Here is a 24,653-nt window from a genome sequence, read left to right as displayed (position 1 = left end):
CAGGAACAAGTTAAGCCTAACTAATCTTTCCCTGAGAGACAGTCTGCAGCAGCTCGCCCTACTCTCACTAATGCAGGCAGCACACGAGTGACCGTAATGGCCGCCGCTGCCTGCCTTATATAAGGGGGGGTGGGGCTCCAGGGGCTAGTGTAGCCTAATTGGCTACACTGGGCCTGCTGACTGTGATGTAGAGGGTCAAAGTTGACCCTCCATGTGCATTATGGGGCGAACCGAACTTCCGCAAAGGTTCGCCTGCGGGACGCGAACGCGAACCACTGAAGTTCGCATGGAACCGTTCGCAGGCGAACCGTTCGGCCCAACTCTATTCTCTAATAGATCATCGGGGAAGTCAGTATGGATGAAACTGTGGTGAAACCCCTCCCACAGTGTGATGTCATGACCATGGTCCTGACAGTTTGCTGTCTGTGAACCTCATTGCATTGTGGGAAATAACAGCTTTTTCTAACTGCCAAGCACACAGTATCACTCTCTGTGCATAGAACTCTCAGTAAATGAATAATCCATTTATTATGTATTTATTTATCATATTTATAAAGCGCCAACATATTACGCAGCGCTGGACATTAGTTTAGGTTACAGACAATGTTTAGGGGTGACATACAGCAATATGACAATACAGGAATACAAGAAAGACCAGATCATGCAGCACAGTATGAGTACAAGGTAATGCTTAGTCAGTCACTGGATGGAGCATGGAGATTAGGCAAGTTAGGTTCACTCAGATGCATAGCATGGGTGCACAGTAATGGAGGTGCATGATCAGGTAGGACGCAAAAGGAGGAGGACCCTGCCCAAAGGCTTACAATCTAGAGGATTCCATACAGATCACCTTGCAGGACTAAAGATGTCACCACCTGTTATAAATTTCAGAATGTAAATCAAAGAGAGGTAAGATTTTGTAATGGGCAAACTGACTAAATAATCTATAAATGAATATTGTAAAAAATAAGCAATACGTAAAAGCAATGAGCAAAAAATAAGCAATGTTATTAATTATGTCATTTTCACAACAGTTTCTCTTTAAGTGATACCTTCATTCAAAGTATTATGCATATCCTTATATGAACTAACCTTATTTTCTTTGCACAGGGGTGGCCCAAAAGCTGCAGGAGTTTTACAGTTCATATATCAGTGCTGGGAACATCAAGACAGTCTACAATGTGGCTGCACAGCATGGCATGGTGAGCTAAATCTTGCCATTATTAGGTGATATTGTCATATTCGTACAACTGGACCACTTGTAAAGCAACCAAGGGGGCACATATTGTGGCCTCACTGCATGAGTTGGGGGCTGGGTGGTCCTTCTAGTATTAATATTGTAATTTACATCACCACCCTGTAATGGATAGCGGAGATACCGCCGCAACAGCAAGCGGCATGGCGGCTATCTCCGCGTCGCAGCCGGCGGTTTCCGCCGCACAGTTACATGCTGGTGCTTTGCCTGGTCCTTCTATCGCTCATAGACTAAGCCGAGCGAAAGGACCTTTATGCATTTAGAATCACTCGGTCAGCTGACTCCAGCAATGCTCTGTATTGGCTGAGTGACTGGGGCGGCGCTATAGAGCGCGTTTAGTATATATAGGACCTGACTGTCAGTTGTTCCGCGTCTGCTGTTGCATATGCTACGTGTTAGCACTCAGACCTAGTCAGATCCCAAAGTGTGCTAGAACCAGCCGGAGCTGGGGATCCACACTTAGCCAGATTCTGTTGATAGCTTAAAGTACTAATTGAATTGTATTATTTGGTATGACCTTCTGCTAGTTTGACTATTCTTCTGCTCTCTGATTCGGTACCTTTGCCTATCTGATATATAAGTTGCCGACTCTGCCTGAACTACTACTCTGATTTAGCTTCCTGTCTCTGTACTGTATCTGTCCGTGTGTTGCCGAACCTGCTTGTCTGACTCTTCTGCCCTCACCAGGGAGCTTAGTCCTGGTGAGGGACTCTCAGTTTAGTTATCACCTGCTCCTCAGCTAGATAGCTGCAGTATAGTCTGAATCACCTGCTCCTCAGGTTGATAGCTGCAGACAGTACAGTCTTAATCACCTGCTCCTCAGGTTGATAGCTGCAGTACAGTCTTAATCACCTGCTCCTCAGGTTGATAGCTGCAGTACAGTCTTAATCACCTGCTCCTCAGGTTGATAGCTGCAGTACAGTCTTAATCACCTGATCCTCAGGTGACTAGCTAATACAGCACTGTCGGGATCTCCTGCCCCTCAGGGAATCACCTGCTGCAGTACAGTCTGAATCACTCGCTCCTCGAGTGATCACTCTACATTGTCTCACTGTGTATCACCCGCTCCTCGGGTGAAACTATCACTATTGCTCTGTGTCTCCAGCCTGCTGGGGTACTAATTACTGTGTTCCTTAGAGATACCCCCTTTTACCAGCCCCTCTGGGATAGTGGGTATCTCCATCAATATTACTGTTGCACCAAAACACTATCTTACACCTGTGTGTCCTGTGTCTTGCTATACTTGTATTATTGGTGATTCTGCAGATCACCACATAATCAGGTATAACATCTGTATTATTGGTGATACTGCAGATCACCAATAATCAGAAAATCTGTTCTTGCTGACACCAATCGTTACACACCAATTCTCAGTTGAACCCTCCCCTCCTGGTACCTAAACCTAATCCCCCACCTAATGCCTAACACAAACCCTGTCCTCCAAGTACCTAAAACTAATGCTATTGTAGTTGATCGTCTACAAAATAGACGATTGGCATCTCTCTTCCATCCTTACAGTATCTGGTCAGCTAAATCTGTAACCAATCGGTCACTAGTAAAGCATTGGGTGCCCCATTTACCGATACTTTCTACAATCGTCTATCAGACACCTGCTGATCCCTGCGCCAAATCACCAGCTTTGACCAAATGTCTAACATTAACCACCACCTAACAGAAACACCCACCACCACCACCGATGTACAGAGCTTGGTTTACAATATCCAAACCCTGTAATTAATACACTATCGTGGGCGCCAACTAAAGCGCCCGGCGTACCATTTCAGCGACCTTACATTGCAGGCAATGGAGGCACTGGGTGTAGTTGATGGGCTGATCCAGTGAACACTCTTCATTAACAACCCCTAAACAATCATGTCAGCGTGGATCAGCATCTCAAAAAAATGTTTCCACCATTATGTGTAATCCATTCCATGAAGGACTTGGGCTGTTGAGAGCACAGAGAGGACATAGCCAGTATTACTGTAGTGTTTGTAGTAAAGCACTAAGAGTGTATGTATAAGCTACAGGAATCTGTTTAAACAATAAAATACATGTACACTGTTATCTAAAAATGTGGAAGAAAATTATTATTATTTTTTTAGCCCACAGACAGCTATGGTGGAGCCTGTGGAACAACCAACAATGACTATATTAATAACTGCAACTACAATGGAGCTTATGAGGCTCTCAACCACCTCTATGGCGGCCTCTCGGTGAGCAGAGAATGGATGGAAATAATAGTCAAACACTGAATGAGTTCCCAGACTGACCTTATTGTTCTTTCTTCCTGCAGAAACCCAGCAGTAGTTCGGGACAGACCGGACAGGTAAAATGGTATAACTATGATTAGTCTCAATATAGAGAATAGTATAGCGCTCCCTCTCTCTTTATCATAACTCTCACAAATCACCAATTTCAAGCAATATCATGGTATTGTTTTCCTAGCGCAGATTGTCATGTTTTGCAACCTTGATGGTTGCCCCCATTATGTCAGTTTCTCTACATGGAGAAACAAGTGTGTTCTGGTATTCCCAGTTGTCAATGTGTCATTCTTCAGACATTCTGTAGGAATTATAGGATCTAGACAGTGGTGACCAATTAGGACCATCTCAGACAAGAATCTAGTGCATGTATAGGAGACTACTGATGTCGCCTAAAGACCCGGCATGCCAGATCTTTCACAACATCGACATCCAACTGAGTGCATTGTTCGCCTCCTTAACACACTCCCCAGAAGCCCCTCCATCATGCGCTGCATGTTGTCCCTACTACCACCACTATAGCGACAGATGCATCACTAGAATCTAGGTGGGCACTGTACCCATACAGTACAGAAAAAGAAGGAAGATCCGCTTCTTCTGACATAAAAAGTCTGATCTTTATTGAAAGATAAATGTGCTGAACATGCAAGTTAGCTCACGCGTATCTGAGCCTCACAATCGCTCCTTAGTCATAGCTATGACTAAGGAGCGATTGTGAGGCAGTGCATCATTGTTCTGGGTCCACAAGCAGCAGGGCGCCTTTGTTTTGGGACCCTCTGTTCCAGAGAGTCATTGCTCTGAGACTCCCAAGTATCAGGGTGCCGTTGTTCTGGGATTCCTGTAGAGTATTGTTCTAGGACCCCAAGACTTACTGTATTAGAGTGCTTTTTTACTTTGCTTAGGGCTCAAAAGGTATTATATTGATTAGGTGTGAAAACATCTCTTGTGAGAAAACTCAGGAGAAATGTTAGCTGCATAAGGTCGAAATTGAGGAGCAGCTTATAAACATATTTTGTTGTAAATAATGAGATTTTTTTCCTGTTGAGTGCATTATGTCTTTTATATTACCAGCTGAACCTATTTGACCAATCAGAATATTTCAACCTGGCTCCAGCTAGCACCTATGGCATGGACACAGCAGGTTACATCTATGTACCAACAGCTTGCCAAAATGGAGCAAGTGAGTGAAGGGAGTTTCGTAAAGTCACTTTATGAATGGACTGCATGAGATATCAAGTGGTAGGGAAGACTTACTGAATATGACCATTTCGTTTGTTCTGTTTTTAGGGTGCAGACTTCATATTGCTTTCCATGGATGTCTTCAGGGCAGGTAACCTCCTCTATTTTCTCTCCTCTCACTTGCTGAAGAAATCAGGGCCTTCCTCTCTAAACATACATTCACCAGTCATTCCAGTCAAGCATGATACACTTTCCTTTACATGGTGGGCCAAATGACACCATGGCTTGTTCTGTGTATCTCTTCTGGACTCCATCAGCAACATCTCCCAGCAATAGTCCCTGTCTCTTTTTGCGTCTTCCCTTGTAGTAGCAGTGGAGTATTGTACCATGCTAGCCATCAGTAAAAGAAATAAGCTCTGAATCAGGATACCATTTATAAGCTAATGTTGAAGAAAAGGAGTAAGCTTTTGGCAATGAAGCCTTCCTCAGACTTGATTTGTGTATACCTACATAATTTAGAACATACAGCTTATATACACTGGGCATTAAAAGGAGATACCATATATACTCGCATATAAGCCGACCCGCATATAAGCCGACCCCCCACTTTTACCTAAAAAAAAAAAACACAGTAAAATATGATTGACCCTCATATAAGCCAGGGTAGGAAATGCTGGCCGCCTTATTCCCCTAGTGTGCCCCAGTATAGCTAGTATAGTGCCCAGTATAGCTAGTATAGTGCCCAGTATGGCTAGTATAGTGCCCAGTATGGGTAGGTAGTGCCCCAGTATAGCTAGTATAATGCCCAGTATAACAATAACAATAACAATAATATTTATATAGCGCTTTTCTCCCTGGGGACTCAATAGCTAGTAAAGTGCCCCAGTATCGCTAGTAAAGTGCCCCAGTATCGCTAGTAAAGTGACCCAGTATAGCTAGTATAGTGCCCAGTATAGTGCCCCAGTATAGCTAGTATAGTGCCCCAGTATAGCTAGTATAGTGCCCAGTATAGCTAGTATAGTGCCCCAGTATAGCTAGTATAGTGCTCCAGTATAGCTAGTATAGTGCCCAGTATAGCTAGTATAGTGCCCAGTATAGCTAGTAAAGTGCCCCAGTATAGCTAGTATAGTGCCCCAGTATAGCTAGTATAGTGCCCAGTATAGCTAGTATAGTGCCCAGTATAGCTAGTATAGTGCTCCAGTATCGCTAGTAAAGTGCCCCAGTATAGCTAGTATAGTGCCCAGTATAGCTAGTATAGTGCCCAGTATCGCTAGTAAAGTGCCCCAGTATCGCTAGTAAAGTGCCCCAGTATAACTAGTATAGTGCCCCAGTATCGCTAGGTAGTGCCTCCCCCCTCCCACCGCTGCTTTTATCTGAGCCGGCGCCGCTTCTTCTATTCCCCTCCTGTTCGGCTCCGTAATTCACAGCGGCGCTCTTCACGGCGGCTGCTGTGATGAGGCAGGAAGCAGTAAAGAGCACGACTTCCTGTAGCGGCGGTTACTATGGTAACCGCTCTCTCTCTATTGCAGCCGCCGTGAAGAGCGCTGCTGTGAATTACGGAGCCGGACAGGAGGGGAATAGATGAAGCGGCGCCGGGTAAGATAAATGCAGCCATAGTGGCGGCCGCGGGGGGATGCGCGGACCACCACCACATGACTCGCATACAAGCCGACCCCCCAACCTTTGATCCACTTTTTGGGGGTCAAAAATTCGGCTTGTATGCGAGTATATACGGTATATTGTTCTGCTACAAAGATGATCGTAATCTACTAACTACGATTACGCAAAATGACGCGTACATTTTCGCAATTACGCATACACGCAATTAAAAATTCGTAATTCAATTGACTTTGTGTAATCATTCGTAATTACACATTAATTTAATCGTAATTTTGTGCCGACTTTGGTGGTGAATAGCAAAGCTCCCATACATGCTATTGCTACCAAAATTGCTACATATTTTACAGAGAATATTGGGTACAAGTCAAAAAAATAATTTTTCAAAAAGACCTTGTAGTTTTTGAGAAAATGGATTTTAAATATGCAAAGAAAAATGTTTTTAAACCTAGAAAAATGACATTTTTTTGTATTTTTAAAATCGATTTTCTCAAAAACTACAAAGTCTTTTTGAACAATTCTTTTTGTAACTTGTACCCACTATTCTTCTTAAAGAGACTCTGTAAGATGAAAAACATCCCCTGGGGGGTACTCACCTCGGGTGGGGGAAGCCTCGGCATCCTAATGAGGCTTCCCACGCCGTCCTCTGTCCCACGGGGGTCTCGCTGCAGCCCTCCGAACAGCCGGCGACTGTGCCGACTGTCAGTTCAATATTTACCTTTGCTGGCTCCAGCGGGGGCGCTGTGGCGACTTTCGGCACGGAAATAGACGGAAATACCCGATCTCCGTCGGGTCCGCTCTACTGCGCGGGCGCCGGAAACTTGCGCCTGCGCAGTAGAGCAGACCCGACGGCGATCGGGTATTTCCGCCTACTTCGGCGTCGACAGCCATCAGAGCGCCTGCGCAGGAGCCAGGAAGGTAAATATTGCGTCACCGCTGTACGGAGGGCTACAGCGAGACCCCCGAGGGACGCAGGACGGCGTGGGAAGCCTCATTAGGATCCTGAGGCTTCCCCCACCCGAGGTGAGTACCCCCCAGGGGCCGTTTTGTCGTTACAGTTCCTCTTTAACATACGTGTAAATTCATTCATAATTACGAACGTGAATAATTAACTACGAAATAGCTTACACTGTTCCCCCAAAATTACGCATTACGAAGAGTAATTGCATATTACGATGCGTGATTACGCATGGATGTTATTTACTGCTCATTACTACTCAGCAAACATAAATGTTATAGAAGTGTAAGGCCTGACAGGTTGTCCACCAGCAGAGCAGCCCCTGTGTCCCAATCTAACACCATCTCCTTCACCTTGTGTGGTGCGCACCACCTTGCGCGGGAGGTGAGGAAGTAACACCTGCCCGACTTTGGTTTCACCCAGGCCTTGTAAGTGCAATATATAGTAGCTGATCATGGAGCTGGTTATACAACCCACCAGAGCCAAACAGAGAATATCAGTTCCACAACAGTCCAGAGTAATACACGAGTAACAGCATATATCACAGTACAGAAGGGCTAGGCAGAAATCGGGGTCACGCAATCAAAAGGTCCGTTAAGGTGGGAAACAGGGAGAATCCAATAACAAGCAATAGGTCAGTGCAGGCAGCAATCAGGAAGAATCCAATAGTAAGCAAGAGATCGGTCCAGGCAGCAAATAGGGAGAATCCAGAAACAGGCAATAAGGTCAAAGTCCAGTAAAGCAATCCACAGGTTCAGAGAGCACCCAGCAGTAAGCCAAAGCATACGCTAACACGAGCAAAGACAGAGTGCACTCAGCACGCTTAAATATCTCAGGCATCCAATCAGTGGCCGGCCACATGCACACAGGAACCAATCACAGCTCAAAATTCCTGCCTCAGTGTCAGCTAATTAAGGAAGTCAGCTGACACAAAAAACACTATTCCATGTGCAAGCTGACTGATGGTCAGCTGACAACAACACACATCAGAAGCGTGTCAGCTGACTGAATAGTCAGCTGACACTATCTCTGCCGCCACCAAAGGGAGTGTTGCGGCTGAAGAGGACGCTGCGCCCACTCACCAGGCTCGTCAAGTGCACACTGATTCTCAGCGAGTGCGTCATTGTGAGCGGGCGGCGATCATCGCGGGCGCAATTGGAGGGTGAGTCTATTACAAGAAGGCTTCATAGTTGAAAGCTTACTCCTTTTCTTCTAAGTTAGCCAATAAATTGTATCATCCTGATTCTATCTTTCCTTGTCGTTTTTGAGACGGATCTTTGATCTGCCTTCAGGTCATCTGTACATTTTAAGAACTATGGTCAAACACAATGTTTTCAAATAATTACTATGAAACCCTTTTAAATCACTTGTATTTGATTAAGAAATTATGATAATGAGACCCTTCATCTGCTTCCAAAAAAGGTTACAAAGTCACATGACAGATTTGCATCACCAATCATACTTAAAGGACCACTATCGCAAAAAAAAGTAGCCAGTTAAAATCTGACAGAACTGACAGGTTTTGGGCCAGTCCATCTCCTCATAGGTGATTTTCAGGGTTTTCTTTGTTTTCAACAGCATTTCCTGAACAGCAGTTTAACTGCCAAAATAGCAAGATACCAGCCAGGCTCCCTATTCACTTGCACACTATTTTGTCAGTTAGACTTTATATGTAGGTAGAAAAAAACAAAGTCTTGTAAAAGTAATACCTTTTAATGGCTAACTGATAAAGTTAAATAATGCAAGCTTTCTGGGATCTAGTCCCCTTCTTCAGGCATGTTTCCAGATGTAAGCTGAAGTAAAACACTGATGCAGGTAAATAGTAAGCACAAAGATGGCAGTTGTGCTGGTTACTGTTTAGCAGTTAGATGTTAGGTGATCAGCAGACTGGAGCCAGTGAGCTTATGCAAGCAAACATGAAATCTAGCAGGTTTCTGAAGATAGTGAAGCCAAGTCAATCATGTTACATAAGGAGTCATGAATCCCATTCCACAATTTAAACCTTCTGTTAATGTCTTGAACATTTTCATAAATTTGTACTCAGAAATCTTTCTTGCTTGTTCATTTTTGAAGTTACCCTTAAAGGGGAACTTCAGCCTAAACAAACATACTGTCATCAAGTTACAGTAGTTATGTTAATTAGAAAAGATAGGTAATATAATCTCTTACCCACCCTGTTTTAAAAGAACAGGCAAATGTTTGTGATTCATGGGGGCTGCCATCTTTGACATGGGGGCAGCCATCTTTTTGGTTGAAAGGAGGTGACAAGGAGCAGGAGACACAGTTCCAACTGTTCTGTGTCCTGATAACCCCTCCCAGCTGCACACACTAGGCTTCAAATGTCAACGTCAAAATGTAAAAAAAAAATAAAATAAAAATATTGCACCAAAACAGCAGAACGAGAACAAAATCAGAAATCCCATCATGCTTTGCACAGCATCAGGGGAAAAAAGCCCGGGCAGTTTTCTTCTGTGCATCTAAAAATGAGGCTTGTATAAGAGAAACAAAGTTCTGATGCTGTGAAACTGTTAAAGAAACATCAAACCTTTTCAGTTCTGCCGAGTCGATTTTTAGTCCGGAGGTTCACTTTAAGAATAAATACTTTTAGATCTTGCATGCTGTGTCCTGGTTCGCAGAAGTGTTGGCCCATTGGTGTGTCCATTTTACCCTCATTAATTTTAAAGCGGTGATGGTTCATTCTTGTGCGCAGTTTTTGTCCTGTTTCTCCTATATAGATACCTCTTGAGGGGCATTTCATGCAGCGTATCATGTATACAACATTGGATGATTCACAGGAAAATTGGTCTGATATTTGATGATATTTCTGTGAGTTTGGTATTTGTATTTGGCTTGTGCACAAGATATAAGGGCAGGTCTCACACCTTGCGTTATTACAGGGTAATGTGCCTGGAGTTTCTGGTGTAGATAATGCACTTCTGATAATCATTTGTCTCAAATTGGGAGGTTGTCTGAAAGCAAGCATTGGTAAATCAGGAAAAACTTCTTTCAGGCGTTTGTCTTTATGAAGTATCGGTTGCAGGGCTTTCGATATCTTCCTCAGTGTCTTTAATCTTGGGTTGTAGGTGACCACTATTGGGACTCTGTTGTTTTCAGTCTTTGGGGTGTATTTCAATAGTTCCTCTCTAGATTTTAAAGTTGCTCTGTGTATTTGATCATCAACGATTCGTGGATGATATCCCTGATCTATGAATATATTACGTAGTGACATAAGTTGTCTGTCTCTGTCCTCTGAAACAGAACATATTCGGTTATACCTCAGAGCCTGGCTGTAAACAATAGATTTTTTGGTGTGTTCCGGGTGGAAACTATTCCACTTGAGGTAAATATGCCGGTCAGTTGGTTTACGGTAGATGGATGTTTCTAAAAATCTATCTTGTATGTAAATTGTAGTATCCAGGAAACTGACATGGGAGGATGAAAAGTTGAGCGTTAACTTGATGTTCTTGTGGTATTCTGAGAAGTTTTTGTGGAATTTGATTAATTCTTCCTGTGATGCTGTCCAAATTAATAGGATATCGTCTATAAATCTGAAGTAAGCCCATGGTTTAATTTCACACGTTGAAAGGAAGTTTTCCTCCAATCTGGCCATAAATAAATTTGCATACTGGGGTGACATTCTACTTCCCATTCTTCTTCCTTTCAACGTGTGAAATTAAACCATGGGCTTACTTCAGATTTATAGACGATATCCTATTAATTTGGACAGCATCACAGGAAGAATTAATCAAATTCCACAAAAACTTCTCAGAATACCACAAGAACATCAAGTTAACGCTCAACTTTTCATCCTCCCATGTCAGTTTCCTGGATACTACAATTTACATACAAGATAGATTTTTAGAAACATCCATCTACCGTAAACCAACTGACCGGCATATTTACCTCAAGTGGAATAGTTTCCACCCGGAACACACCAAAAAATCTATTGTTTACAGCCAGGCTCTGAGGTATAACCGAATATGTTCTGTTTCAGAGGACAGAGACAGACAACTAAGGTCACTACGTAATATATTCATAGATCAGGGATATCATCCACGAATCGTTGATGATCAAATACACAGAGCAACTTTAAAATCTAGAGAGGAACTATTGAAATACACCCCAAAGACTGAAAACAACAGAGTCCCAATAGTGGTCACCTACAACCCAAGATTAAAGACACTGAGGAAGATATCGAAAGCCCTGCAACCGATACTTCATAAAGACAAACGCCTGAAAGAAGTTTTTCCTGATTTACCAATGCTTGCTTTCAGACAACCTCCCAATTTGAGACAAATGATTATCAGAAGTGCATTATCTACACCAGAAACTCCAGGCACATTACCCTGTAATAACGCAAGGAGTGAGACCTGCCCTTATATCTTGTGCACAAGCCAAATACAAATACCAAACTCACAGACATATCATCAAATATCAGACCAATTTTCCTGTGAATCATCCAATGTTGTATACATGATACGCTGCATGAAATGCACCTCAAGAGGTATCTATATAGGAGAAACAGGACAAAAACTGCGCACAAGAATGAACCATCACCGCTTTAAAATTAATGAGGGTAAAATGGACACACCAGTGGGCCAACACTTCTGCGAACCAGGACACAGCATGCAAGATCTAAAAGTATTTATTCTTAAGGGTAACTTCAAAAATGAACAAGCAAGAAAGATTTCTGAGTACAAATTTATGAAAATGTTCAAGACATTAACAGAAGGTTTAAATTGTGGAATGGGATTCATGACTCCTTATGTAACATGATTGACTTGGCTTCACTATCTTCAGAAACCTGCTAGATTTCATGTTTGCTTGCATAAGCTCACTGGCTCCAGCCTGCTGATCACCTGACATCTAACTGCTAAACAGCAACCAGTACAACTGCCATCTTCATGCAGCTTCCCTGCATCAGTGTTTTACTACAGCTAACATCTAGAAATATGCCTGAAGAAGGGGACTAGATCCCAGAAAGCTTGCATTATTTAACTTTATCAGTTAGCCATTAAAAGGTATTACTTTTACAAGACTTTGTTTTTTTCTACCTACATATATTGTTTGGCTAACACGGTACAGAAACATTTTTACTACTATCAGTTAGACTTTGCAACTGCTGTTCAGGAAATGCTGTTAAAAACAAAGAAAACCCTGAGAATCCCCCATGAGGAGATGGACTGGCCCAAAACCTGTCGGTTCTGTCAGATTTCAACTGCCTACTTTTTTCGTGATTGTGGTCCTTTAAAGGGGCACTATGGCGAAAAATTGTAAAATTTGAAATATATGAAAACATAGACAAATAAGAAGTATATTTTCTTCCAGAGTAAAGTGAGCCATAAATTACTTTTCTCCTATGTTGCTGTCACTTACAGTAGGTAGTAGAAATCTGACAGAAGCGACAGGTTTTGGACTAGTCCACCTCTTCATAGGGGATTCTCAGCAAGGCTTTTATTCTTTATAAAGATATTCCCTAAAAAGCATTTAAACAATAATGCTAGCCAGCTTTCCCTGCTCGCTACACAGTTTTTTTGGATGGAGCAACTGCCATTCATTAAGTGCTTTTAAAAATAAATAAATCCCTGAGAATCCCCTATGAAAAGATGGACTAGTCCAAAAGTGTCAGCAATATAGGAGAAAAGTAATTTATGGCTCATTTTACTAAAAAACGTACCTCTTATTTGTATGTTTGCACATATTTTAAATTTTACAATTTTTCGCCATAGTACCCCTTTAAGGGTGGAGATCAGGCTAAAGGTGGCCACACACGATACAATAAAATGATCCGATTTTACAGCAATTCGATGAAAATGATCGTATCTCTCGAAAAAATCGAAAGCTATTTTTTCATTCGACTGAAAAATCCGATCGGAATTCCCGTTTTTTTCGATTTAAATCGATCCGGAATGCCAAATATTTCTGTTCAATTTCTCTAAAGATTGTATGGTGTGTGTTGGATTGTAAGTTTATTACTATACACACCCTAGCAATTTTCTCAGAGTTTCCAATCATTTTTATCATAATTGGGGAAAAATTGAACATAGGTGTGTGGTACATTGGTCATATTTTTTAATTTCTTACAATCAGTCAGAAAAATTGATTGCAATTCTTAAATTGAACAGATATTTAAAAAATTGTATGGTGTGTGGCCACCTTAAGGGTCAGGTTTAGCGTTTTAGCCAAATTTTAGGGCTGGATATGAAGATAAAGCTTAGGGTTTGGGTAAAGTTTGTTACTGACGGTCAAAGTAAGGTCTCAATTTAAGGTTAGGTTGAGGTTTGCAGCTGGAAATCATGACAAGGGTCATATTTAGGGTTAGGTTAAAGTTTATGGCTGAAAATCAGGATAAAGGTCATTAAGGTTAAAGAACATAAGAATAAAGAACATTAAGGTTCTCAGAACACTTGCATCACTGTGCATTTTTCAGCTACACATCAATATTTTAGACTGACATGCATTGCCAGAAAATGCACAGAAGTGCGCAATTTGCTCAGGCCCTAATACAGAGTTGTCCAACTGCAGTCCTCTAGGACCATATATATAGGCCAGTGTTTAAGATAGGCAGAGAAATGTATTCTACTTGATGAGCCACACCATTCCTGATTCAGTCTAATCAATTAATCTGAGCCGTGCATAAAAATGTGTGAGTATCTCAGCCCTTGAGGACTGGAGTTGGGCATCTCTGCCCTAAGGGTTTGTTTTCACTAGATACGTCTGTCTGCGTTTTTCTGCATGCAAAACGCATTAGATCTGACAGGCCATGTTAAATAATGGGCTTTTTTTTAAAAATGTATTTATTTATACATCTAATGCATGCTGGTGTAGTGGATAGCACTCTCACCCTGCAACACTAGGGTCCCTGGTTCAATCCTTCAATCCTTGGCCAGGACACTATCTGCATAGAGTTTATATGTCCTCCCTATCATTGAGTAGGTCTTATTTGAGTACTCTGGTTCCCTCCCACATCACAAAATCATACAGAGTTTAAATGGTTCATCTTAAAGGGAACCTAAACTGAGAAGGATATGGATTTTTCCTTTTAAAATAATACCAGTTGCCTGAATCGCCTGATGATCCTGTGTCTCTAATACTTTTAGCCACAGCCCCTGAACAAGCATGCAGATCAGGTGCTCTGACTGAAGTCAGACTGGATTAGCTGCATGCTTGTTTCAGGGTGTGATTCAGCCACTATTGCAGTCACAGAGATCAGCTGGACTGCCAGGCAACTGGTATTGTTTAAGAGGAAACATCCATATCACTCTCAGTTAAGGTTCCCTTTAAGCTTGGTGCAAACCTATGTTCTATGGTACACACATCCAATTCTGATTGTCCAATTCTACCACCTCCATGTAGTATGAGGGCCAACAGATTTTGAATACTATGAACAGTTTGTACATTTAAAGAGAAACCGTGACCAATATTTGATCTTCATCCCAATTAGTAGCTGATACCCCCTTTCCCATGAGAAATCAATTTCTTTTCTCAAAGGGATCATCAGGGGGCTCTGTATGGTTGATATTGTGGTGAAACCCCTCCCACAGGAAACTGTGAGGACCATGGTCCTGGCAGTTTCCTGTTTGTGAACCTCATGCATTGTGGGAAATACTGTTTACAGCTGTTTCCAACTGCCAAAAAAGCAAGCAGCAGCTACTCCCAGCGATATCACCTGCCAGCAGTAAAAATGTCACCATGTAATAAATATCAGAATGTAAATCATGGAAAGGAAAGATTTTTACAATGCGCAAACACTGACTAAATCATTTATACATAATTATTGTAAAAATGAAGCACCTTTTTTTATTACATTATTTTCACTAGAGTTCCTCTTTAAGCTCTAGTTTGAATTGTGGGGCTATTTCAAAACTGGTTAATGAGATGATGACTTCAGTGGCATGTCACATTGCAGGGAGAAGGTTGGTGACAAATTCGCCAGGTATGCCGGATATAACCAGGTTGCCGATTTGAACAATTTCATCATCCTCTATCCTCAAGCTAGATCCCTCGCCCTCAACCCTAATGGATGCTGGGATTGGTGAGCACATCCATATATCTCCATACTCTGTTCTACAGTATTTATACATGATATATTATGTGTTATAATATGCTATTTTTACATTCTTTGCTGTTTCGTGTTTTACTGTAATCTTATTAAGTGGCTTATCTTTTGTGCAGGGTGTCGATGGGCTGCTGTTTAAGTGACATCTTTTTCATACAAGGTTTATAGCGGAAATTCATTCAAAAATGAAAACCTTACTAACGTCAACTATTATTATTATTTTGTTGTTTTTTGTTTTGTTAGAAGGGGTTAGAACATCTTTGAGGATTTTTTTTACAGTTATCAGTGCTCCCACTGGAGAAGTTTCCACTCACCTCTTTAATATTCCTCAGTTTACAATAATAGGTGTATTTGTTGCAGTCTGTGTCTCTGCTGGATAGATGTACTTGCTTCTTACCAAGACAGGAAGGGAAGACCATTATTCCTTCTAGGTGCACAAACATCAGTAAAGACCCAAGAGGTTCTGACCCACACAGATAAAAAAAAATCCCTGGAGTCGGGCCTTATCATTTTTTTAATTTTTTTTCCCCCACTGTAACAAATTCCCACTTTATATTATACTTAATTTTGGAATGGGGAGGAATGCCTTAATAGCTGTCAAAGGTGGGAGTTCCCCTTCCTTTAGAGAAATATCCTCTAACTTCCTTACGTGCCTCTAGAACTAGATGTCAGGAGAAATGCATCCCAAAGGAGATACAAACTACAGTAAAAACCAGAAGGAGGTTCTAATTCTTCCCCCATGCTATCCAAAGCAAAAAAAATAAATAAAAAATAAGAGTTTTGCCTTAACTTTCCCTTTAAGACTTTTGTTACCGGTCTCCCACCTTATTACCTGGGAATAATTATGGGAGCCGCTCTCACCTCCATACCAAGCAAGATCCTGAGATGTGGGGCAGAGGATTGATGGGGCAAGGAGAGAGCTTGCATCTGAACCACCAGGCGCTGATAATTTTAAAGGGCTGACAGTCTGCTCAGAAGAGGCCCTCCCTCGGGTATGGGGGGGGGGGGCAACAGGGCTGGGCCGATGGCAGAGGCAAGAGAGGCTCCAGCCTCAGGGCGCAGTTTAGGAGCGGGCGCACAACTCACTCACCTATCATTTCCCTATTGTGTTTGTAGCAGAGAGAAATAAGAAAAGGAGATACATGGCAGTAACTGCAAGCCAGATAACTAGAGATAAAGGTGTTGGGAGCCCTGGGGCACCTCTAATAGCAATCAGTGTGTGACGGCTGGGGTGGGAGAGATGGGGGTGCACACTTTTATGTCTTAGCCTTGGGTGCTGGAGGACCTTGTCCTGGCTCTGGGGGCAGGGGGCGGGTAAGGTGCCTAAAAGGAGGGGTAAAAAGCCAGAAATATGCTTTAATGCCTTACAAGAATAATGAATGAACTATCTGACTCTATCATGCCATTAATTCTAAATATTCTCTATCTCTCTAGGTTTGGCTACAGCGGAATTACTTATCGTAAGTGAACAAATTGCCTTTACAGAGACTAAAGAAGTAGAAAATGTTTTGACTAGGGAAAGAAAACAACAACAACAACAACAACAAAAGAATAGCAAAAATCTCGATTTTTTTTTTTGGGTGAAAATACTTTGAATTTTCACCTCACAATTATTATCACACCCCATTCACTTCAGTTCATTTTTGTAAAAATTCTCATCTTAAAATCATGAGAGATTTCTGGAAAATTTAGTGCAGCAAAAATGGTTTTGTATTTAGTTTTGGGGGGAAAAAATCTTTTAATTTGTAAACCAACTAAAGTAACCTACTAACACCTACTGTATATTTATTGAAACCCTCATCCACCTCTGCCCACCAAAATAAATTTTAGCAGAGGAAAGTAGCATGAGGTTCAATTAACTTACAGTGCGTGGTAGCCTAAGAGTGGATAGCACCACTACAAATGAAATACAAGCGTATTTTAAGCCAACATAGCTTTCGGGGATGCAACTTCACCAGTTATTTGTTCAAATCACAAAGTCCAAATGTGATAGCTTTTTTGAGGCCACACAGTGGTCTCCTAATCAAGGATATGGCGGTTGGATATCTTATAGTGGTTTGGACTTTGACTTAAAGTGGATCCTAGATAAAATTGTACTCATTGCATAATTGTGTTCCTTTCATATTGTTTATGGGGCATTCCTCAAGCCAAATACTTTTTTTGTTTTGTTTTAATACTCTAATTCCCTATAAACTTAACAAGCCTCGCCCACAGCTCCTTTTGTGCCTTGGCATTTTCAGACAGTAGCAAGGGCTTACAAGAGCTCAGTCTGGGCAGGAGGAGGGGAAGGTGTTACTATCCAGAGATTTCAGAGGCAGAGGGGAGGAGGGAGGAGGAGAGGGGAGTGAATTTACACAGAGGCAAGCTGATAGCATCTCCTGATAGCTAATAGCACCCTGTGACAAACAGAACATGGCTGCCTTCATTGTATCACAGGAAGAAATAATCATATTCTGTTGAAGCTGTTTGCAGATAGATATGCCGTGTAAACTATCTAAACTGTAGGTAACATATATAGACAAGTTACTTGTTATAGTTAGTTTTTCATCTTGGATCCGCTTTAAGTTGGACAGCATAGCAATAGCAACAGAAACTGTAACCACAACTGGGCAGCAGACAGAGATTGTGTTACCACATTTGAACAACAGCGACTGTGATGGCACTTTGACCACTGACACAGAATGTCTCTGCTTTTAACTTTGACATAGATTGTAATCACAGTCTGGCCAGTTTTTTGGCCACTGGATGGACTTTAACCATATACTGACCATACTGAGGACAATGGCTAAATGGTACAGCTGTGTAACAACTCTCTAGACTTTGGTTTGTACTGTGATCATTGAGTGCACCACATTCCCCCTACCAAGTCTCATCACTGGGTTAATCATCTTCTAGCTTGTAATTGGGTTTTATTTGCTAGAACACCTTGCCATTTACAAGGTATAAAATGGTCCCTAGGCCCAATACAAGGTTTCTCTCTTGCTCCATCCTGATAGCGACACTGAAGCCAGAACCTCTACTGGTGATACTATTAGTAAAATATCATTGCTTAGTTCTTCAGGATATCTGCATTACTTTTCTAACATAGTAAACTGTATTTTTCTTTGCAGCAACCAAAAATGGCTTCCAGATTACTGGTGTGGAGAGGATGATGAAGAGGACTATGGGACAGTATTAAGAACAAGGAATGTGGCTTAGGACCTTTCCTGTCCTGTTGATAGACCCTGCTGTGTAAAGACCAATCATCTGTTGCAACGACATTAATTGTAATAACCACTTCTTTTTGATTTTTAAAGAAAATGTATATTCCACCAAGAATTCCCAACAATATTTTATTTACAGGGTTAAAGTTTTATACTGTAACTGTCAATTCCAAGACAACGACATTCTTGGTGATAGTGGTAAATAATCAAATAAATCTATTGCCGTTTCAAATGCTTGATTTTGATGAAAGAAATATAATTCCAACAAATTAAAAATAAGCACCTATGCTGGTAATAAGAGACAGGGAAAAATATAATCTTGTCTAATTTCCCACTTGGCACCTTCCCAGACTCCTTTGCAGCATTGATCACAATGGTCAGCTGCATATATTTGCTGTCCTCTGGCCTTGATTGCCGATATACACACATCCTACATGTGGGAGATGTTGGCACAAAGTTGTCTCATCTATCAAAACTGAGCATGTCTTATGTCCAAAGAGCAAGGATTATAGCTACTGTGGGGAACAGCAGCAAGCACTTTCTCTCCTGGATTATTTATTGCACTGCATATCCAACAACAGTATAAAATCTAAATATTGTATGTCATCTTCAATAAAAATATTAATAAAGCACTTATGTGGTATTATCATGTCTTTCTTCCTAACAAGTAACAACTATCGATAACAAGACGTATAGAGGAACTTCCAACATCAATAAACTGGTAGCACCTGAATCTCCGCTGTTTTAACAGCCCACAACTCTGTGCAGATATACACTCACTGGCCTGTGGTCACTTTGTTAGGTACACCTTATTAGTACCAGACCCCTTTGCTTTTAAAATTTACCTAATTACTCATGGCATAGATTCAAAAAGATGTTGGAAACATGGCTGGATTTTAGCCAAGGCCACCTAAGCCATGGCCTAGGGTGCCTGGAATCCAGGGGCAGGAAGTGTGCATGCTCAGGTGCTATGGCATTTACTGCCGCCTAAGCTACCAAACATGAATGATGTGCGGAAAAGAAGCTGGAGGAGGGCCGTCCCCTCTCGACTGCCTGCTTCCTGCAGCAGTGTGTGAACAGCATGACTTCTATCTCTGGGCTTCTGGCAGTTACCAAGTGCTTAGTCTTCCAGCTAGTTAGTTCTCTGCTAGACCCGTCTTACTCTCACAAAGCTAGTAGGTAGGTGTGCTGGCAATTTCTCTTCTTCTTCATGCTCCTCTCCTGTGTTTCATGTTTCAGGCTGAGCTGCAGACAGGATACATCGAGTCTATACCTCGGCTCCTCTAGCATTTTCTGATACTCCAGCAATGGGATCCTTCACTGTAAAGGCATGATCCGTGCTGGTGATGTGTCTGATTGTGCTGCTTGTAAATTTGTGCTCCCCCGCATGCGCAATAGAAGCCTGTGCGGCCACATTTCCTAAATAATTATGCTGCCGGTGGTAAAACACTAAATATCACCACTTCCACACCTCCTACACTCCCCAAATTTCCAGGGTATGGAGGGGACCCCCCGAACCACCACTATGCCAAATTGCAGCCCCCAATCCCTGCTGGTTCCTAAGATAGGTTTCTCTAACTGCAATTTGGCATAGAGGTACTTTTGGGGGTCCCCTCCCTACCTTTAAAATGTGAGGAGTGTAGGAGGTGTGGAAGCAGAGACATTTAGTGTTTTACCACCGGCAGCATAATTACCTTCCCACTGAGCATTCGTGAAAGGTAGTGTGGAAGGCAGCTTCCGGGCAGCACGATCAGAAAAAACACTAGCTTCTTGCTGATCTGATAGATTGAAGACACAGCACCAACTCCATGCAGTTAGGTTTAATGGATTAAGACATAGGGCATACAGGCATAGGGGGTACAGACATCGGCCTTACAGCCGTTTCGCGGGGCTCCCGCTTCTTCAGAGACCAAAAAGATCTTTTTGGTCTCTGAGGAAGCGGGAGCCCCGCGAAACGGCTGTAAGGCCGATGTCTGTACCCCCTATGCCTGTATGCCCTATGTCTCAATCCATTAAACCTAACTGCATGGAGTTGGTGCTGTGTCTTCAATCTACTCCCTATTTGATGAAACTGCTGCTGAAGCACATCCAGGTTGGGAGGATTAAGTGCGAAGCTGCCGGCTGTCGCATCTGGTGCTGACCTTTTTTCTTCAACTCTACTTCTTGCTGATCTGGTCTGTGCCCCTTTGAAGTGTTGTGTTCTGCTGTGTTTCTTTGTTCTTCCTGTCTCCCTGGATGGTGCTATGTTGAGTTCTTTAGGCATAGTACGCTGATATAGGTGTGGGTGTGTGTGTTTCCCAGAGGCTTTCCCTATCCTCTTTGTCTCCAGAGGCTTTCCTCATCCTCTTCAACTGCAAGGATCCAGTCTGGCATCCTCCGCAAATACTTAACAAGACAGTGGCGTAGCTACGGAGCTATGGGCCCAAGTGCAAGTTTTACATTGCGCCCCCCCCCCCCCCCCTCCCTCCCCTCCAAGCACTCTATATATAACAATTGATATGGCACACAAAAACTTGCCAAGGACAGCACAGTGTTAGAGGTGCAAGAAAGGGATGGGGAACAGCTTGTTAATGATTATTATCATTCAAAGCATTTAAAGAAGTGATCATTACAAGTGACAGGACCAATAAAGAGCTAATACTGTGGTTGAGGAAGGGCCCTGGTCCGGTCGAGACCTCTGCAACCCCCTACTGCTATGCCGCTGTAACAAAAGCTTGTCGAAAACGTTTTTCCAACCACACTCCCAACACTGTACAAGTGAGTGGCACAGCGCAGGCGCAAGTTCGGCTTGTGTCTGCATAGTACACAAAGCCACTCGTGCATAGATGAAAAAGCCATGCATGAGCAGCTATGTGCTACTGCACAGGCATGGCCTGCACTTGCACCTGCACAGTGTGGCCTCACTTATACATAGAGGGTATTGTGGCCACAAGAACATCATCAACAAACTTGTGTCGAATATGTTCAGAGGGTCCCAGGCTGGATCTGCGCAGTCAAGGAGGATGGGGGAAGTCTCTGTGCCCTCACAGGTACCCTTTAAAATAAAAATATGGTACATGTTTTTCTGTGTTTTAAAGAATAAAAGTGCACTACTCTTCCCAATCCTTCTCTCTTTAGGACTTATAATGTGCAATATGGGAAATCTATACTAATAACAATCCCTAGCAATCGTTGCTTTATCGTTAGGATGACACTGCAGGAAACAATCACTTACTGTACATTTACAAAGTCCCAAAGACCCTAAGCTAAGTACCCACATGAGATATAAGTCTTTGAAAGTTAAAGATCAAAGACCAATTTTACCACCTCCGTGTAGTATGAGGGCCAACAGATTTTAACCACCTTACGACCGCCTAACAACGATTGGCGGCCACAAGGTGGCTCTCCCAGGGCCATCTAACACTGATTGGTGTCAAGTCCTGGGGGAGTGTATTGCAGGTGATCGCGCTCGCGAATGCACGCACATCCCCGTAAACAGTGTGATGGCGGCAATCGTTGCCAGCTGACTGTTAGATAGTGAAACCGCCGTTAATTTACATTGTGCAGCACTGTGATCTCCTGCAGCGCTGTACAGGGGCAGATCTGTTACAGAGATGTCCCCTCGATTGGCTCAAAAGATGATCGCCTCTCATAAAGCTGATGCCTATGAGAGCCGCTCAAATTGGCTCATTAGAAGAAAAAAAAATAGATAATTTTATTTTTAAAAAATGAAGATTTAAATTAATAATAATAATAAAAAAAAACAAAAAACGTTTCAGCAGCAATCAGATGCCATCAACAGAAAGTTCTGTTGGTGGCAAGAAAGGGGGGCAAAATTCATTTATGTGCCAAGTTGTACGGCAGCGAGCTGTTAAAACCGCAGTGGCCTGAATTGTAAAAAATAGCCTGGTCACTGGGGTGGGGGGATGTAAGTCTGTGATCCTTAACTGGTTAAATACTAAATCTGGGTACACACAAGATACATTTTTGAAAAGTGAAATATCAAAGATCAATTCTGCAGAAAACCTTTGTAAAAAAAGTTCACAAAAGACCTCAAATGAGCCAGATGAAAGATATTTATTTCTCAACCTTTCAGATACATCCTGGTGGATCTGATTTGCAGATGACTGTCTCTTATGCTAGGTACACACAATGCAATTTTCTGACAGATTTACTGACAGATCGATCATTTCAAACATGTCTGATCTGATTTTACGATCGATTTTTCAAACGATTTTCCATTCACTTCTATAAAATATTGTTAAAAAAATCGATCGGAAATCAGATCTGACATGTTGGAAATAATTGATCTGACAGTAAATGTCAGAAAATTGCATCGTGTGTACCTAGCATTAGACAAGGTGGGTATAAAATCTCCAGATATCACAGACTATGAAAGCATTATGCAGGAACTGATCTTTGTGATCATGTGTACAGCATCTTAAGATCAGTCTTTCAAACCTCCCTGACAAACCAATGCAACAGATAAACTCCTCCGTTTGCAAAGATTTTTATCTTAGGGCTCTTTCACACTACAGACAGCGGTGAAAGGCTAAAACGCTGCGTTTTGGCTGCAGGCGTTTTCAAGGCGTTTTCAAGGCGTTTTAACGCCTATACATTACAATCAATAGTAGGCCCAGAAAAAGCGCCTGGGAGCGTTGAAACGCAACGCTCCAAAATGCGGCGTTTAGTGTGAATGGTAAAATGAAAGTCTATGGACTTTCTTTTACCTAGGAAAACGCCAACTTCGGCCGTGGCGTTAAAACGCAGAAAAAGCCCTCTGGTGTGAAAGGGCCCTTAGGAAGGTTTCTCAGATAGTGCAGCGTGTGAGGGAATTGTTGTTGGTGAGGTAACCAATACATCTGCAGTACTGAATCACTGCCCTGCACTGGAAGAGTTAAAGGGGCAGTACAGCAAAAAAATTTAAAGTTTTAAATATGCGCAAACATATACAAATAAGAAGTATGTTTTTTTCCAGAGTAAAATGAGCCATAAATTACTTTTCTCCTATGTTGCTGTCACTTATAAAACTTGTGACTTGTTGCTGTCACTTGTAAAAATCTGACAGAAGCGACAGGTTTTCTGTCCATCTCTTCATGGGGGATTCTCAGGGATTTATTTATTTTCAGAAGCACTTAGTGAATGGCAGTTGCTCTGTCCAACTGCCAAAAAACTGTGAGGGAGGCTGGCCAGCATCATTGTTTAAATCCTTTTTAGGGAATATCTTTATAAAGAATAAAAGCCTTGCTGAGAATCCCCTATGAAGAGATGAACTAATCCAAAACCTGTCGCTTCTGTCAGATTTCTACTGCCTACTACTGTAAGTGACAGCAACACAGGAGAAAAGTAATTTATGGCTCATTTTACTCTGGAAAAAAATGTACTTCTTACTTGTCTATGTTTGCACATATTTTAAATTTTATAATTTTTTGCTATACTGCCCCTTTAAGCACAGAACAGCTTCACAGGGGGAGGAGCACTTTACAAATCATGTCTAGTCTACAATGCAGTCTACAATGCACAATTTGTAGAACTGCTACTAAGTACTTCTTAATCTGTGGCAGTTTAGGGATGGATTTGCACTGTTCTTAACTGTAATACAGTGCTAAAAATTCACACTAAACTGCTGCTATTAAAGATAGTTTGAAGCCATTATAAAATCTTCTTTTTATCTTCTATTTATCTTAAGCAGTATGAGTAGAGCTGAAACGCCACATTCCTGCGGCAGAACGAGGGCTTTATACCCCCCAATCCCGGGGCAAAGATCCACGACTTTCAGAGTTGTAGATTTTGCTGCCCAGGGAGGCCGAGCTTTGCACTGTAGCTCTCAATCTGCGCACAGATCTCCGCCTCTCCCGCCCCTCTCAGTGAAAGAAGACTGAGAGGGGCGGGGAGAGGCGGCGATCAGTGGAGATTGTCTCCAGTAGAGGCAGAGCTACAGTACAAAGCTCTGCCTCTTACAGGAAGCGCTCCCCAATTTTTGCCCAGGGGATTTGGGGGGGTAATAAAACCTCGTTCTGCCACGACAATGTGGCGTTTCAGCTCTACTCATATTGCTTAAGATAAATAGAAGGTAAAAAGAAGATTTTATTTTGGCTTCAGACTCTAGGAATTATGAATGTTATTATCATGCAGAACAGTT

General features: G+C 42.2%; 1 protein-coding gene across 3 annotated transcripts in view; it reads left to right on the top strand.

The window, feature by feature from the left end:
• The window catches only part of LOC137564162 (poly(3-hydroxybutyrate) depolymerase-like), a 60,913-nt gene extending 41,749 nt beyond the window's left edge, over positions 1-19,164 (top strand). For all 3 annotated transcript variants that reach the window (XM_068277632.1, XM_068277631.1, XM_068277630.1), the window contains exons 4-11: positions 1,111-1,202; positions 3,358-3,468; positions 3,549-3,581; positions 4,588-4,696; positions 4,804-4,846; positions 15,180-15,305; positions 16,764-16,789; positions 18,440-19,164. In XM_068277632.1, the coding sequence (XP_068133733.1) occupies positions 1,111-1,202; positions 3,358-3,468; positions 3,549-3,581; positions 4,588-4,696; positions 4,804-4,846; positions 15,180-15,305; positions 16,764-16,789; positions 18,440-18,507 (608 nt within the window). In that variant the 3' untranslated portion in view covers positions 18,508-19,164. The remainder of the gene's footprint in view (positions 1-1,110; positions 1,203-3,357; positions 3,469-3,548; positions 3,582-4,587; positions 4,697-4,803; positions 4,847-15,179; positions 15,306-16,763; positions 16,790-18,439) is intronic.
• The last annotated feature ends 5,489 nt before the right edge of the window (positions 19,165-24,653 follow it).

The sequence above is a fragment of the Hyperolius riggenbachi genome, chromosome 3, assembly GCF_040937935.1.
Source record: "Hyperolius riggenbachi isolate aHypRig1 chromosome 3, aHypRig1.pri, whole genome shotgun sequence".
Lineage (NCBI taxonomy): Eukaryota > Metazoa > Chordata > Amphibia > Anura > Hyperoliidae > Hyperolius > Hyperolius riggenbachi.
This window is presented reverse-complemented; position numbering and strand designations above follow the sequence as displayed.